At 39.9% G+C, this 18,450-nt stretch overlaps 2 protein-coding genes across 2 annotated transcripts in view; one reads left to right on the forward strand and one right to left on the reverse strand.

The window, feature by feature from the left end:
* The window catches only part of NPC1 (NPC intracellular cholesterol transporter 1), a 28,365-nt gene extending 27,491 nt beyond the window's left edge, over positions 1 to 874 (forward strand). The window contains exon 25 of the mRNA XM_054814869.1: positions 246 to 874. Within this exon, the coding sequence (XP_054670844.1) occupies positions 246 to 328 (83 nt within the window). The 3' untranslated portion in view covers positions 329 to 874. The remainder of the gene's footprint in view (positions 1 to 245) is intronic.
* On the reverse strand, positions 790 to 17,566 carry RMC1 (regulator of MON1-CCZ1). The gene is made up of 20 exons (XM_054814870.1): positions 17,149 to 17,566; positions 14,781 to 14,857; positions 13,116 to 13,200; positions 12,683 to 12,739; positions 11,486 to 11,572; positions 10,235 to 10,375; positions 7,884 to 7,987; positions 7,324 to 7,413; positions 7,109 to 7,214; positions 5,976 to 6,087; positions 4,862 to 4,906; positions 4,389 to 4,442; positions 4,003 to 4,131; positions 3,569 to 3,675; positions 2,782 to 2,901; positions 2,526 to 2,603; positions 2,235 to 2,339; positions 2,081 to 2,149; positions 1,714 to 1,939; positions 790 to 967 (listed from the first exon to the last, which is right to left on the reverse strand). Exons 1-20 carry the CDS (start codon positions 17,320 to 17,322, stop codon positions 888 to 890), a joined length of 2,046 nt encoding a protein of 681 aa, XP_054670845.1. The 5' UTR covers positions 17,323 to 17,566; the 3' UTR covers positions 790 to 887.
* Positions 17,567 to 18,450: the final 884 nt, after the last annotated feature.

Genomic DNA, 18,450 nt, shown 5'->3' on the forward strand with positions numbered 1-18,450 from the left:
GACAGTCTAAACACTGTCCTCTTGGATTTGGAAATTCACACCTACGGTGTAGTTCTTAAAAGCAGGCTTTAACTGAGCCTTACTTATGGGGGTTAAGACCAATGCAGATTCACCTACTGCCTTTGCTGCTGACAGCTGTTAACAGCTGAGAAGAAGCGTGTGGCTTGCGTGGTGTTATTGACGACTGACTGATCTGCTATAATGCTGAGACTTTGGACTAACTCTCTTTCTTTTCTCTCACTCAGGCCCATCAGTAAATAAAGCTAAAACTCGTGCCACACAAGAGAGGACCAGAGGTACAGAACGGGAGAGACTCCTCTACTTCTAGTTTTTAACAGTGTTCAGTGGACTCATGAACTGTGGTTTAGGTTTAGGCCCAGCTCTTAAGAACTGAAATGCAGCAATGTTCAATGACTATCACACTGTAACCACCACTGACTTGGCTCCTGCACAGATTCAACTAGAAGATATCAGCTGCAGCTTTGGATATAGCTTTAAACTCAGGAAATGCTACGTGTGGCTCATGTAACAATATTACTAAAACTAGATGTGTTAACAAGATTACTAAAACACTTCTATTTTCAAGAGGTTGCATCTTTCTTCTAGAAACCTAAACCAGCTGTATTAAGAGTTGAATAGCTCTTTTCATTGAAAACTGAGGTAATGTGTAAGAGAACGGACAGCTAAACCACTGACACTAATTTTAAATGCAGGTCAATGCAATTTTTGTCTCTATTTTTAGGGGGAAGCCATCACAAGTTGTAATATTTTTAGAACTATTTGCCAAAATGTCTTGTATATACTTTATTATAAAATAGCAATTTTGTAGTTCAAAAATCTACTTAAATGCAATAAATTAAGTTTATACATTTCAGTGGAAGAGTCTTTCAGAATGTCGTGGGCTTCATGAGAGCTTGTTCTCCAAAAACTTGTTTGAAGAAGGTGACATGTTCTTCACAGTGCTCACCTGGGAGGGGTGTGGGGCAAAATACAAGTTAACATTAACTTTGAGAAACTGAGAAGCAAGATTGCATAGTTTCACTTAACTCAACTTGTAAGTACTAATTCTTATCTTTAATGCCTTAAAGGAGTTTAACAATTTTAAAGCAGTGGACTACTGAGGTATCTCCAGTCCTGTGACAAGTACTCTTGTGGTGAAGCAGATGTCTGATCTAGTTCCTGCATCTAACCAGCAGATTAATAACCATGTGAGTTCTTCACTGTCAAGTTGTATCATCTTGGAATGGGATTCAGAGCCTACAGACTATCTGGTGATTAAGAACATCTTGCCAGTGCAAGCAGTTTAGCTTGGGTTTTGTGGTGAGAGGAACTGCAGTATACAACAGACCTTGAATTTTTGTAATCTGTGGAAATAGACAACTGAACTCAAAAGTTTCTTGGCCCAGTTCCTGGCTTCAGGAGAAAGCATTAATTGGAGGTAATGGCTTTGCTAAACTAAGCAAGCAACTACAAGCCAAACAGGTTAGCTTAATCTGCAAGTTCCTGTTTGGCTCAGTCTTTACTCCTGGGTGCAATATACAAAGGGGTAAGACAAGTTAACTTTAGAACTATGCTTAAAGGTAAGCCTAAAACACAGGCTAGAATGCACCAAGAGTTTTATCCTGTAACACAAACTCAGCTGAAGTGGAAGTGAAACAAACTTTAGTTCTGTTTGCACAACTGAGTATCTTGGTCTAACCACTTATTGCTTACCTGGTGTGAAACTAGGGTTTCCTCGTAACCGCTGATTTCTTTGTTCAAAGAATCTGAATATAGTATAGAAAAGCATATCATCTTCTGCTTGTTTTGCCGCATCGAGGAATTTGCGGGCTGAAATGCTGTCATGTCCTCCAATACCCCTGATGAATCTCAAGGCAGCCAAAACTTGGTGTTTCGACAACAGAACTTCCACTATTTCATCATTTGCTGTGGAAAGTCTCTGTGAAATCAATCACAGCTGTAAGACTATGCTTCTAAAAAATGACTGAGATGTTAGCTAGTCACTTCAAGCTTGGTCAGGTAAACTTTGACAAGTCTAACCCACATGTGACATGGAGTTACTATAGTCTGAAATGCTTACTTTTAACATGTCCAGAGAGAGCTGATGTGCAGGAGGATAAATGCTTTCCAGGGACAGTAACAGACAAGCCTAGGGCAAAAGTAAAAATAACCTTAGAATTCTAAAGACCTCCTACCTCCTTCACTAGCTTATTGAAGCAACTTGCTTTACATACCAAAGGCTTGGAGTCACTGAGCACATGGTACTGCAGAAACTGATGGAGCATGTAGAACAAGTTGTGTTGAACAAGGGTTTTGATGACCAACTCATACAAGTAGTGCTGTGAATACAGGAAGACGACCATCAAAGGTATGTCTCAATACCAGTGTTTTACAATCTAGAAGGTAGTATTGTATAGGACTTAGACCAGTCTTGATCATGTCTTTGAAATTCTTTGAATTTGAAGTTGAATAACTTCATGGAGTGAGGTGATATACTTGGTACTTCATGTATGCAAGTACTTTACCTGAACTGCAATCTGGAACTGGTTAAGAGAGCGAATGTATTCCATCAAGACTGCTATAGTGAACTTGTGAGGCGCTTCCTTGACAAGAAAAAAGTGTTAGGTGCAACTTGCATAGTTTCCCCTGTTAAAGACCACCCTGTAAGAATGGGTATTTTGATGCCCAAATGCTGACACTAAAGTCTTCTGCAGGCTATTTCAAGCAGCCAACTTGTTTGCTGTGAGATGGCTGCCAAACTAGCACTTAATTTTAACTTACCTTCTTCTCTGTAAACACAGATAAAACATGTGTGTACATGTCAGACTGGTCAATAACTGCTTGAGTGCGGACTGGACGCTTCAGGAGTGGATTACTTCTACTCAGGCCTGCTTCTACCACCTACAAGAAGAAAGCCTTTTTAAAAGAAAACCGTAGTGCTGCAGTACAGTTTTAGTCAATCTCATCTGTATAGAAAGTGTTTTCCACTAAGAACATAACTATAGACATGTTTTGTTACTGAGCAAATTCACAGCTGTGGTCATGTTATACTTGGATGCATTCTCTGCAGTGTGGGCTTTTGTATTAAAACAGCTTTTAAAAGTTATAAATGTAGCTGCTATTATGTCTCAAATCCAAAAGATGAATCAAACTTACTATGTTGACACAGGCCCTCAGCTTTAAAAGGATATTTAGTATAAGGCTGTACTATGTGAACTCACTAGTTCAACAGAAATAATTGAGATGTATCAGTGCTGCATATGTTGTGCCATGAAATCAATGGCTTGGAAACTATGGTAGTAGTTATGGATTCCAAGTTGCTCTTTGAGCTTCTACCCTCTGTCTGTTACTTGTCGTGCTGCAGATGAACTATGCAGCATCTGTCACACCAGAGTCCTCAGTGGGAGGTCTTGTTGCACCTTGCACAGTAGACTACCTACTGTGAGCCTGAGGCAGCCTCATTTCCTAAGCAGGAAAGAACAGGTATTTCACCTTCACTATGATGCAACTTGAAACACAAATAGCATCCTCCTATCTTTGTAAGCTGCTGTAGCTAATAATGGTTTACCATAGTATAGCTTTGCTCAGCTTCCAAGTACTTCTTATATTCGTAATTCAGTTTGTCAAAAACTGTTGCAATCACAGACAGCGATCCCCTTTCTGGCTCACTGAGCACTGAAAAGATAAAAAGAACAAAGAACTATGAGGAGGAGTAACCAGGGGCTTCAATGTTGTCTTTTTCAAAAGGTGAGCTCTATTCTAAACTTCAAATAAACAGTCAGCTGTCAGATGTATTTTAATGAAATGAAGGGGAGTTGAATTCTTTCATGCTGTTAATTAACTCCTTGAGGATGGTGACTGAGGGTACTCTAGGCATCTGACATTGTCCAGGACCAAGCTAGCTTCAGAAGGGATCTCAAATCTAAGAACAGCCCAGCTAACTTGTGAACACTTATTCATAAGCAGTATTGTATTTTCAAGAGACAAAGCATGTGAACTTACTTTGAGAGCATACAGAAAGGATAACCATTTTGCATTCTTTCCTTTGGAGAAGGAAATCCATTAGTTTTCCTTTATCTAGTAAGAGGTTAACTACAGGTTCAAGTTTCACTTGAAGACTCCAGAGGTAACCTTGATTTGAAGAAGTAAAAGTCAATTGGCTTATATTGTATAGCATAGATACCAACTTTTCCATGTTAAGTTAGAACACATCTAGATTATGATTTATTTGCCTTCCTCAGTCTATGTTTTAAAGCAGCATTACTACAAGTTTGAGGGTAAAGATATCAGTTGTCACTACCAAAACTAGTCATCTCACTGGGTACATCTGCTTAGTCACTTTAGTTTTAAGCTTTGTACACTGAAGGTGTCAAACAGTCTCCACTTACCTTCACTTGCACTGATGATAATATCAGGTTGAAAGACAATCCAAGATGAAGAATCTAAATGTTAAAGTTCTAACATCCATATTAACATTGATTCTAAGCTACTGCTACTCAATTCACGTTACTGTACTGAAGCAGACCCCATTAACATACTTTCATTTACCATCACAGCCCTCTTCTCATACAGTCTTGAAACGTATTCTTAGAATTGTAGCTTCAGTTTCATGGTGTTCCTATTCAATAATTTCATACAAGCATCTCATGACCAAGAAATCTTAATGTAAAATACTGATTTCCATATTTACAACTCTATGAAAGCATTAAAGTCTCTTATGAAGCATACTAGTTTGTCTTGAGGTAAATATGCACAGTTAGCTAAAGCTGGACTTAATGGGTCAAGGTAACAAATGCTTAGCTGCTTCTATGCTTGGTAAGTAGCATGAGGCTTTTGCACTTTTAGAGTACTTAAAGGATACAGAGTTTACATGGAACAGGAGACTGACTTGTCACAGAGGCTGGACCTGCAGAAAAATAAACTTCAGGTAAAGTTCTGGCAGTTCTACACTAACAAAATACATGCTACAAGCTTACACAGGAAAGGCAAGTATGGATTGTAACATGTCTAGCAGTCCTACAGCATGCAGGCAAAAGAGATATCCATTTGTGTAGTCAGATCATCTACAAAGAAAATCTAACATGTAGAAAGGCAAACATTCTTCAAAACAATTCTTTTGTTTTTCAGCCAAGTGAAATCATGCATGCAGAATTATTCTATCTCTAGTACTATAATTCTAAATACACAGATTCCACATGCTGTATTTATGTAATCACTTCGGTTCCTTAAAAAGCAAGACTGGTTTGGACTTTCTGATCCTAACCTTTGTTTAATACAAACCTCCACCCACAGATTTGTCAGTCATACTTTCTACTAGTGACTTCAACATTCAGATGTTAGAGCTTTTTAAGGTGCAATCATTCCTATGGAAGAGTCTCTCTTCTATACAGAGAGCCACACTATGCTCAGATTATTTCTAGCCACTTCCAGCTTGAGGGTAACTATCTGCTACACTTCTAGGAAAAGATAATCCAAGAAGAATCTTAAGTGCTGAAGTACTAACATTGATCTTAGCATTGCTTCTAAACTGGATTTGAAGCTTGGATTGTCTTTCAGCCTTTTTCTGTGACTTAGGAAGTTAAATAGTCATGATTTAAGCCAGAGAAGAAAGAAGCATTTTTGAGCGAGACACAAGCTTTTATAGCTGGGGGGGAGGAAACAAAACAACAAAAAACCAAAACAAAAAACCCCCACCAAACAAACAAAAAACCCAAAAAGCCCTCCCTTTGCTTTTACGCTTCAAAGTACTATGGGAATTATACACCTTCAACAGCAACTCTTTCTTTTCCATAGTATGCACAAATTTGGAACAAAAATTTGTGCTCAATTCCTTTTCTTTCTTCCCTCACCCTCTCCTAAATATGTACAATAGAAGTGTTAGGAACCAGTTACACTGAAACACTCTTGCATGCCAGCTGTTACATTTAGATGATACTGATGACAGTGCTAACATATTTATTATATAGTAGTTCTACCTGCTACAGGTATTTGATATGGTTGTATTGATCGAGGAGGAAGTACAAACTGATGGATGGTAGTAGACCCATCGAATTCTCCTTTTAGCTTGATGTCAAATATAACTGAAGTCTGCAATTAAGAAGAGGAAATTAGTAGTCACAAACATGAATTACCAGCCATTTACATGTATTTGGGCTGCTTTTCACATTTCCATCTTGTGTTCTCCATTAGAATCATAGAATGGGTTGGAAGGGATGTGCTGCGAGCAGGGACATACCCTCGTACTTCTACCATTCAGTATTGTTCAACTCCGGTCACTAATGCTCCTAGACTGTATGGACAACGTTCTTAGCCTTGCACAGTGGAAATTTGCTTCACTTTCAGTGGTAATGAAGCATGACTTCATTTGTTAGTATCTACCCTATTCAATCTGATTTTGTTTTCTGTGTTTATATAGTTAGATGTTTATAGCTTGACTGAAATGCTGGAGAATAAGTGCCCTGGGGTTGAATGCTAATGTGTAGAATTAACATCAATTACAACTGAAACATCAACTAATCATCCTAACAAGATACATGTCCCACTTCTTGAAGCTGCCCAAGAGAAGATAATACAAAAAGCTAAAGCCTTTCCACATATTAAGAGCAAGGTACTACTTTAGCTTTACCATTGATCAAGCCCTGCTACTGAGACTACAGACACGCAAGTTTTACCTATGCTACCATATGCATAAGATCATTTGTGTTCACAGAAGTTTTTGTAGATCCAGGCCTTCAACCTACAAGAGCCTAAGTTTGTGTCACAGAAGAGGTTCCCAGGATTAATAATTTAGTATCCAATTTCACTCTACTTCTTTGTATAACACCTTAAAAGCCTACACAGTGCAGCAGCAGAATATCATAGCAAACTAAAAAGGAAAAAAAAAGCATATGAAAAAACAGGTATTAGCAACAGCCCTGATTAAATGTTAGCCCATCAATGTAAAAGGATAACTTAGAATCTCTTATATGGTTTTGTTGTTGCAAATACTCTGGCTTTTGGCAAAACTAAGCACATACAAAAATATTTTCTAGACCTTACAGGCACTGTTAATAAAATTTGCACATAACTTTTGAAAGGTAAGGCACAACATAATATAAATAAATCAGACCTCAGTATCCTGATGATGCACTACCACCAAGTTATCCACAACATTCAGTGCAAACTTTCCAGTTCTGTTCAGCTTTAAAATATGTGTCTTCTTACAGGAGCCCTCTCTGTGGAAAAAGAGGTGAGAACTGGTTCAGTAAGCCTATTTAAACTAGAAAAGCTGAAGTCTCTTACACACATGTGAATTGCCGCTAATGTTCTTCATTCTGCTCTTACCTTGGTAAGTGATAGAGGACTACTTCTGCTCCTGTGCTGTTGGAAGTCCTTGAGTGATGCCTCAAATAGAGAACATAAAGCTGCCCATATCTAAAAAGACAACAGGATTAAAGCATTATTTTCAAATACAAGGTCTACCAGTCTGTTAGAGCCACATATTTTATCCTAAAAGATGATGTGAGATTACCTAAGTCAGGTAATCAATTAAAAGACTAAACCAAGCACTTGATAAATCACAAGGCACAGCCTATACTCACGCAAGTTAGGCACCTAAGAACAACCCTGCCAACCTATCAATCAGTTCAAAAATGAAACATTCTCAAAATTTCTGCACTAATCAAGAACAATTTAATGTAAGACTTCTCAGTTAGCTTTCCCTCCCCACCTTGCTCTAAAAGAGTTGGTTAGATGCTTTGTTCGAGGCAGTAACTGAAGCATTTTACAGCAGTAGCTCTGCTAAAAAAAGAAATACGTGCAACTATGTTAACGTTCTTGTCTTCCCTCAGCATTCCCAAACTATCATACTTTTCCAAGAAAGGCCTGATTAGTTAGATACATACATTGTAGCCATAGCAATATCTCTTTCAGAAAGGCTGAGCTTGGAGGACTTGGGTGCTGCAGGTAACTCGATTTCAAATTTTGATAGTTTTGACATTGTTCCACTCTGTTAAACAGAAAAAAAAAAAACCACCCAAAGAAATCCATTGTTAAGACTTGAAACAGAAAGGTCTCAAGTAACTTATACTCAAAGGCTGTATCAATAGCACCCCCATGAGGTGAACAGTGGTGATAGTTAAACAGGAAAAAAGGGTTCGATACTTTTTTCCCAACTGTGATCCTAAGCACATACTTCTGGTATTTTAATTTTAGCAGCTTTATCATCTTAATTTTATACTATCAGCTTCAGCTAGCAAAACACTTCCATTTTAATAAAGACAAATTTGTATGCAAATCTTTTTTACAACTGGCCTGGAGATCTCAAATAGCAGTTCTCTTGACTTCCTCTCTCCCAGCAAAAAAATACATGCCAACTCTCAAATACCTACTCCCTATCAGTCAGAGTCTCCTTTTGTTCTTGCTAACACCAGAATCTGCCTCATACTAGAATGTGCTGCTTTTGGCTGTGATGGAGTTAATTTTCTTCAGAGTAGCTAGTACGGGGCTGTTTTGCATTTGTGCTGAAAACAGTGTTGATAATATAGATGTTTTCATTATTGCTTAGCAGTGCTCACACAGAGCCAAGGCTTTTTCTGCAGGGACACACTGCCCCACCAGTGAGCAGACGGGGGGTGCACAAGAAGCTGGGAGGGGACACAGCCAGGACAGCTGACCCCAACTGACCAAAGAGTTATTCCATACCACGTGATGTCATGCTCAGCATATAAAGCTAGGGGAAGAAGGAGGAAGGTGGGGACACATGTTCAGAGTGATGGCATTTGTCTTCCCAAGTCACCATTACATGTGATGGAGCCCTGCTTTCCTGGAGATGGCTGAACACCTGCCTGCCCATGGGAAGTGGTGAATGAATTCCTTGTCTTGCTTTGCTTGTGCACGCGGTGTTTGCTTTACCTATTGAACTGTCTTTATCTCAACCCATGAGTTTTGTCACTTTTCCTGTTCTGATTCTCTTCCCCATCCTGCCAGGGGGGTAAATGAGTGAGCAGTTGCATGAGGCTTAGATGCCAGCTGGGGCAAAACCACATCATCAGAGCATATCGCTGCTCCTGCCCAACATTTCCTCTCTCCTCTTCCTCTTTTCTTATAGAATTTATATTTAAGTTTTCAGAGTTTCCAAAGCTTCTACTGAAATTCACTTCCTATTCTCATTAACTCATTCTTGAAAGTCAAGTGTGAACACTATAGAAATATCTTATTTGCTAGAGCTCTATTTTCAAAGATTATTTTAGTACAGTACCTTTCTCAGGAAATCTTTGAGGATTACCTTCTGAACACAAAATAAAAAATATTTAGCTTCAAGCTACAACTTGACACAAAACGCTAAGGAGGGGGAAGCATGACCTAAGTCCCTAAAAAGAAAACTGTGAGAGACTAGTAAGTTCCACCTAGCCACCTAAGAGAACATCATTTCAGGATCCAGTACAGACCCTACACAAGATCAACCCAAAACAGGAAACCTATTTTAATAAGCTTCTTTCTAATCTCTTCCCTTACACTACCAGAGAAATCTTCCTAATCCTCTGAGAGAAGGAAGATGAACTCTGTAGTTCTTTTCCTCATTTTTTAAATCATCTTAGTGCATGATTAACTTCAAACAGATACTAGCTTTCACTACGCACTTTTTCCAAGCCAAAAAGAAAAATATTTTCCCAGTAACCTTAAGTGTTGTCCACAGGAAAGAACACCAAGAGAAAGAAATACTGTAAGGTCAGCCACAACATGCTTGGGACAATAGTTGTTTCTTAAGCACTACCTTTTTTCTCTCTTTTTCCAATTCATCCACTCACATTGGGAAGGTTGTAATTATAATCACAAGTGAAAGGCCCTTATTTTCTCTTTATTATCACACTACAGAGTGCAAATGTTCATATTAAAAGTAGATAACATATACTTATTTAAGTGAAAAAAGATCTCTTGAAAGATATTTAAGTTGTCAAATATTGGGTCACTAGGGTTTTTTTTTTTTTTCTTTCTCAAAATCAACTGTCCAACTTTAGCTGGACACATCTCTTTCCAAAGAGGACATAAGAAAGAGCGAATTACTTAAAATTAAGCCAACACCTAGGAACTACCTTATAGATTTTTGCTTTGTCCTTTGCTTATTATCATACAAGGATGTGAACACGTGCACCTCTTGGAAGAAATCCAGAAAAAGCAATAGAATATTTTAGTGAAGCAGCACCCTAAAAAAAGTAAGCACACAAAATTAAAAGTTTGGAGGATATCCCTTTACCTTGAAATAGAATGGCTGCAGGACATTGCCAAGGACAGTGGTTGACAGAAGAATAACAGAGCTTTCTGGACAATACATGTACCAGTTGACATTAATACTCTGATTCTTCAGAAGTTTTAAACTTCGTTTCTCTGGTAATACCTGGAAACACAGGATATTAGCATTACATTACCATCGGGATTCTAACAGCATAAATGGTACTACACAGTAGCTAGGAATGTTAACTGAGAAACAGTTAAATGTAAGAGTATTTACAGTGCTAGAATTAAAAATCATAAACCTGACAATTACAGCTTAGGCCTCAATGATACTATAGCTAAGGAAATGCACATTGAATCCTCCTCAAATTCTAAAGAGCTGAAAGGTGTTGTGTCTTCCACCTCATCCAGGTCTGGGTATAAGTTCTGTCCATAATGGAGAAAACACCTAGCTTGACACAACTAGTGAAGTTTTATTAAAAAGTTATTACAATATCTTCGCTGCCTTCACTCCCCAGCTTCCTTAATCTTTTAAGAACTAACATAGTATATAAAATGATTCTCTTCATTTTAAGGACTTAAATAACTTGTCTTCAAAATAATAACTGCTTTTTCAGTTACTTTCTTTAACACTAGTTATTAGTAATAGTAATTATGTAAAACACCACGTCTTAGCTCCAGGACTGCAACTACTGGGAAGTGCACAACTTCCTCAGAAGTTTATCATATCACTCATCATGAATGTCAGAAAGGGCTATTTACTCATTAAATTTCTTCAAAAACATAAGCAAAGGTAATTAGACATAACGCAGAGGAAGTCAGACGATGAGATCAACATAGTGGAAAGCTGTCAATTTGCAGAAGGGTATCACTAGTCAATTATCTGTTCTTTGCTGCATTTTAAGCATGCACACATCCTCCCCAAAGCGGATTTGTTTTGCATGAAGTGATATTTCACATTGTATTTAGATACTCATTTCCATACAAGCCAAGAGCATCTATTAATCTAGAGTTCTCAAGGCTTAATTCAGTGCTCCTTTACACAGGGCCTTTGTTAGCTGTGCTAAATAACCTATTAATGATAAATTCCCTCTGCCCCAAAAATGTATTCCTCTCAAAGAAAAATAATAGTCTGCAAACAAAGCAGCAGAATCTCTTTTTTCAGTAGTGCACTTTCTCAATTATAGAGCTTGAGGAAAGGAATTAAAAGATACAGTCCCAAATTTACATTCTTAAATCTCTAAATATGTGCTACAGAAGTTATTTGTATTACCTGGTAGAATTCAATTCCTTGATCTGTGATGAACACGATTTCTGTAGAACTTGTCCAGCAGAATCCTAGAATATTGGCATTCTTTGTCTTTTAACAAACAAGCAAATGAATACTCTTTTACTTGGAAAATTTAACTATTCAGATAAGCTAATATTACTAAATGAAGAATGCCAGTCCAAAGGCAATTTAGGTATCCAGTCACTGGTGTTAATGCTTTTGGCCAATTAGATATCCAGCATGCATCAGATACTTTTCTAAAGACTCCCAAAACTATGTATGAACACAACTACCATATGACCTCAATTTTTGGCAGGATGTGAGATTCACACATTTATTACACAGCCAATTTTTTCTTTTCCCCCTGAATACAACCAAGTTCTTCTGGTTCAAATCATACTGCCAATTCAAACAATTCCTGACATGAAAAGATGGTTCCTTCTGTGAACAGCAATCAAGAACTAAGTGGAAATATTTGTCATGACTTCACTCAGAACACTACCATAAATGCTTTACCAGAATGGTTTACTCAAACACATAATCCTAAATAAAGAAGCAGAGGATGCTTCAGGTTTAAAGTCTACAGGAATAAAGGGATCTTTGCAAATCAGATGTTTAAAAATTTACTTTAGCATTCAATTACTCCAAAATGTAATTTATCTTAGTTAAAAGTTGAAAAGTACCATACAATGACAATGGTACTTGTTTCTGCTAAAATAATCATCAAAAAACTAGAAGAGTCCTTTAAAACCACCAAACAGCATGCAAACTAGTAATCTACTATCACTATCACTGATAAGTGATCTACTTAATCTACTAACCTACTATCACTGATCAGTGTAATTAGGGTAAAACATCCACATTAACTATCTGGCATTAGTATAATTCCTGTCCACTGTTTCTGTATCATTGGCACTTTGTCTCTTCTCCTTCCCAAACCTTGACATTTGTTGCCTCCACAGCATTTCCAGTCCTTTCTAGGAAAGGATTAAAGTGACTGGATCAGGAAGTTTTTTATGGTATTGTTAATATCTGTTCATTTACCTCAATTCAGATCGGTAGTAGTGACTACATATCTCACTGAGTAAATGCTAGTGTTTTGAAAGGTATCTCAGTTAGTTCTCCTGTAGAGCAGAGGCCACCAGTGTAACTAACATTACAGTTTTACTTAAGCATATAAGCTCGGGTCATTTAACTTACCTTACATTCCTGTGTATATTCTAGCTGAGGGCTATCTGGAATAAAATTCAAAAAATCCTGCAAAAACGCCCATGAATTGTATTAGCAATTATGAAGCACAGACAAGATACATACATAGATACAAGGGAATAGATACTAGTTTATCAAATTATTTTGGATGAGATATATAGAAGAAAAACTTGACTTACTATATTCCACTTCACCCCTGCCAAGGAATTCTTTATAGAAGTTGGCTCCCCCCACACTTTTTCTCAAATGATACTAGCAAAACAACAATGTTGCCTGTTCAGCCTCTCAGGATGGTAGAGGAATTTTCGCTACAGCTGTTGTTAGCTACCAGACCTCTTGAACATTTGTCTCAGAGGCTTCTACTCTGGTACTCTAAGTAGATTTGCAGCTCCAATTCCCTATCTGCAGGGTGCAGGTTTCTTACCACACTCTTCAAAGTTCTCTGCACAGCCAGTATCTTGTTCCCCAAGGAAAACTTGATGCACTTCACTTCTCCTTTGTCTTCCATCCTATATGGAAAGAAAAAGAAGTTATGGAAATACAGTCTAAAATAGTTTCTTACGGAACTCTGTAATATACCCGCAAAAAGACGATGAGAGGGGAAAAAAAAGCATAATGCAAATGCTCTTGAATACAACTTATGAGTGTTGCCTGACAAGTACAGGATTCAAAATTCAGATGAGATAGTGGCAGTCCACTCTTCAGAAGTCCTGAACACATCTGTTAGAGAAATATGGCTAAGGTCACACAAATTAGCATCTGAAGTTACTAGAAAGGCTCAGCTCTGTTGGCCTGTGATGTGGAATTGGAAGACTGGGACTATTCAAACCTGCATTGTCAGTTCTCCCCAAGTGAGTCTGGAGTTCTGTGACATGCACCAACATCCTGCAATCAACTCCTTTACTCCCAGATCTACTGCTGATTCATAGAATCACAGAATGGTTTGGGCTGGAAGGAACCTCAAAGATCACCTAGTTCCAACCCCCCTGCCATGGGCAGGGACACCCTCCACTAGACCAGGTTGCCCAATGCCCCATGCAACCTGGCCTTGAACACTTCCAGGGAGGGGGCATCCACAGCCTCTCTGGGCAAGAGAGACACAAGCCTACTTGCTTTCCCATTAGGACACATCCTCTAGAAGAATTGCTCACGTTAATGGGAGAGTGAGGCTGTTCTTACACCATTTGAAAAAATAAAAACTGTATTCTTACCAAACAAGCATCAGTACAATTGGCATGAGCAAGGCAGCTATACTTCCAGTATGCGTTACTAAGTCCAGACAAAGAGAGAGCTAGTCAGTCAAGCAGGAAAATTGTGGAACCTCCTGAAGTTCACTCAGTATTTTCAGCTCCCTCAGGATGTGTTGACAAGTGTAGTCATGTAAAAATAGCAACTTTCAGGACAGGCCCTGTGCAATATCTGACAGATCACAGTAAACACACCTAGAGTACAAATCGCTTCATCTGTATCTGGACTGAAGCAACCTTCGAGTAAAAGAATACTTCCTTACATATGGACAGCAGAGTTCAAAGAGCCATCACTCTTAACACAGGCATATATAAAGTAGTTTTCTAAAGATAAAGTAGTTTCATTGAAAGCACTGTTGATTCTGCAAAAAAAATGTTTCCACAAGAAATGGAAGACACAAAAGAAGCCAGTTTAGAATAACAAGAAACAGAATGTAGGAAACACTGTGCTTGAATCACAGGCATGAAATTCCGAAATCATGGTTCTCTACATATTTATTTTGTTTAACTTGCTAAACTGCATCCTTGGATAAGTCATTGCTTCAGTAGGAATCACAAGTTTGAATCCCCACAAACTCTCAAAATATATTACGTGTTTTAACAAAACATTGCTGTTAAAAAAAAAAAAGCCACAGCCTAGTAACTTTTTTTTCACCCCAGAAGACTATAAATTAATGAGGGCAAAGCTTGCCATCTTAATTGCAAGATTATGTCTAAAAAAAATAAAAATATTATTACAACTACTGATAAGCTTTATGCCTGAATTAGATCAGAACTAAGTACCACATCATTTTGAGACTGCAGAATTCCATCCCAAGACAACAAAGATGAAGATGCCTTACCTGAAGGAAATGGGATTTCTATCCTCCAACCCTTTAACAACAACTCCTGTAGCTCCACCAGATCGAACAGCAAAAACCTATAAAAAAGGTTTGAACATATTTGTAGCTTATTCAAAATCATAACCTTAACATGCTTTCTTTTCTATAAGCCATACCTTTAATTCTTTTACTAGACACGATTTTTGTTCTTACATAATCTGCCAGTTCACACTGAGATTCAGTAAATAATCAATTTCTTCCTCTGGAGTTTCAAGTTTACTTAAGAATTGACAGGTTTCCAATGGTACACTAACAGTCTTCTAGGCATACTCTGAACTACTGGACAAGTTAAACTGGTAAAAGTCTGTATAAGCTTTTTTTTTTTTTAAAGATTTTTCTAAGTCAGGTACTAGTAAAAGTATCTGAGACACCAGGGCATTGTTTAAAACAAAAAGGAAGTCAGCTTGGGGATTGGGAAGAGATGCGACACAACAATCCAGAAGCTTGATCTTGTCAGAACATGTTATTAGATAGGAATAGTGTAATAGTAATCTGCAGTTTTGCATGTACCTAAGAAGTTTCAGCCAACTTGCACTAACAACTTAAAGAATTCCTTTAGCACAACTGCACATATACATGTATAAAACCTGCTAGAGCTATACCATTTGTTGACCTGGAATAAGATAACATTAAAAAAAAGTGATGCTGTTACAAACTTTAACTGGCTTAGAAAAAGAAAGTCAGGCAGATGCTTTATTTGTTCTTGTTATATATGTAGAAGCACTAGACACACAGATCAGGTCTCAGAATAACAGATACATTGTTTTGTAATACTAGCCATACTACTGGTGCAGTATGCTCATATGCAGGAATACAGGTGTCAAGACTAAAAATTGCAAATAAGCTCACAGCCTTCCTAGAATGACAAATACTTAGTTTAACTACTTTTAATATTGATGTACATAAAAAATGAAGGCAACACTCTCTCTTAATCTTTGCGAGATGAGAAGATTACAAGGACGGATCTCTCGGCCATTCACGTAGGAAACTGTCACTGCAATGCTGGTTACAAATGATTTATAGAGCCACATCAGAAATTAAACGATTTTAGACTAGAAAGAAAACATGTAAGTTTCTTTCAAGTGAGCTCTTAACTATCAGTTTCTGTGTAGTTATATCATACCCATGCTATGATTTAGTGTCTTCTGACAGGCATGTTTAAGTAATCTTATTTCAACCGGCCCTCAAAATGTAAGTAAAGGATTATGGTTTATAAAGAGAAAGGACACCAATAATTCTGAACAAAGTACAACAGCAAGAAACATATCCCAGAAATACTCCCCTCCTCTCCAAATATACTACCGATCATGTCCACGCTGCATGTGGCAAACCACGCCATTGATATGGGGAAGAAAGCTTGAATGTTTCAATTCTGTGAATGCTGAAGTCACAGAATGGTTACAGGAATTAGACAGCGGGATGTATCAACATCTGTATAAGCCTCATGACAGATTGTGGATCTTTTCGCTATACTGAGTTGAATCTCAGAAGCCCACAGGGATATTAAGGAGAAACACACTTAAAAGAACTAAAGCCAAGAAATGAAAAGCAAACTGTCCACTCAGGTCCAAGCCACAAATAAAGCTACAAATATTAATTTGTATTAATATATTGAACATTAGGAATTCAAAAGGAAAAAAAAAAAGTCAGAGAAATGAAGCTAAGAGCAAAGTGACAAAGTTTGCCAGTAACATTGGTGCATTTGGAATAGAAGAAAATTGCTGACTCTGAAGAATTTCAGAAAGACCTTACAGCAGTGAGAGTAAAGGCAGGCAAAATTTAACCTAATAACTCTATGTTGATGCATTTGAGGAAGAAAAAATATTCTACTGTCTCTAGCAAGATGACAGGTTCTGAGCCAGCCACCCAGCAGCAGTACCTCGCACCGCAGCAGTTCCACAGAGGGGGAACAACCAGCCTCATGCTCAGCAGCCGAGGAAAGGGGAGGAAACCAAACCCTGGCATGAGAGCCTCCAGACCCCTCTTCTCAGCAGGGCAACAAAGCAGCAACGGGAAAGCCTGAGGCAACAGGCCCGAAGCCGTGACCCCAGCCAGCAGAACCATGCGAGGCACGGGGAGGAAAGTGTCCAGGAGCCGCCGGGAGCCCCGTCTCCCCACACGCCCACCAGGACAGGCTGGCGGGGCGGGGGCTCGGCGCTGACAAAAGGCAGCGGTTCTTCCCTCACACAGCCCCGAGGCAGGGCGTGGGCCCAGGACTTGAGGCGACGATCCGTCGCTCGACAAACACCGCCCGGCGGCCTGTCAGCACGGCGGAGCGCGGCCTCCCGCTGCCCCCGCGGGGAGGAACCGCCGCCGCCGCTCCCCCCACCTGCTTGTTGGCCTCGTCGAAGAAGACGCAGTTGACAGGGTTGGCCTTCTCGAAGTGCACGGGCCGCGCGCAGAGCGCCAGGTAGCAGCCGCCCTCCCCGGCTCTCGCTCTCCCTTCTCCTTCTCCATCTCCTCCCGGCGCCTCTTCCTCCCCCGGCGGCAGCTCGCGGCTCATGGCGACGGCTCGCGGCGTAAGTCACCCAGCGCTTCGCTAAACGGTCCCTTAACGAACCCACCCCACCTCCCGGCCGGCCGCTTCCTGTTTATACTCCCCTCACATGTGACGTGGGACCGGCCTGCCTTAAAGGCGCAGGGCTCCGCGGCGGGAGGGGAGAGCGCAGGTGATCGCCGCCGCCGGGCCGGCAGGGGAGGGAGCGGCCGCTGAGGGATGCGAGGGCCCCGCCCCGCGCTCGGGCGCGCGCGCCTCCCACACAGGCGGTGTGCGCGCGGGGAGGGGGCGGGGCTCCAGTCTGCCCCGCCTACCCCGTCCTCTGGTTCGCCATCGCGGGCACCACGGCGCCGGCCGGGCCCTTCGCCTTCCCCGCTCCCCGGGCAGGGCGGGCCTCCGTGGGAACAGGTCCTGCCGGCGCAACCGGCCGCTTCCTGGAGAGGGGCCGCGCCTCAGACGCAGCCCGTGGTGTTGCCGGCGTGGGAGCGGCGGGGGTTCGGTACCGCTCTGCGGTGCGGCGTCACGGTGAAATCCCTTCCGGTACGTGGGAAAGGCCTCTTCGATAGCTAGCTGGTTCTGGAAGGAAAATACTGACAGCCGAGAGATAAACACGTTTGGGCCAACCTTTTATAGTGCTTTCTCAAAAAAATACCCCAAAACTTTTGGGTGGGGGGAAAAAAAAAAAAAACCAACTGCTTCAGAGCTCTGTTGTAACTTGGCCACGCTTCACGGCATCACCGCTGAAAAGCGGTCACTGTTTACACTGCTGCCGGGCATGAAACTGCTTTTTAGTGGCTCGTAAGTGGAAAGGGAAATTACAAAGAACAATATTAATAAAGCATTATTGAAGTGAAAGTCTGGGTTGTTTTTCAGCATTTATGCTTATTTTTATTTTAGATTGGACAATAAACTAGCAGTGGGGTTTGTGGTTGATGGTTAATGCCTTAGTTCGTTAGTTGCAAAACCTACAGTATAATTTAGAAATTCTGTGAGAACATCAATTACATACTTGCTTATTAAACTGCCTTAAAGTTTATCATTTTTTACAAAATAAATTCATTGCACATTAGCAAAAGTTTAGTGAATCTGACATCAAAAGTTAAGAAATTCTACTGATGTTTAACTTACCCTACA

This window comes from Grus americana, chromosome 2, assembly GCF_028858705.1.
Source record: "Grus americana isolate bGruAme1 chromosome 2, bGruAme1.mat, whole genome shotgun sequence".
Classification (NCBI taxonomy): Eukaryota; Metazoa; Chordata; class Aves; order Gruiformes; family Gruidae; genus Grus; species Grus americana.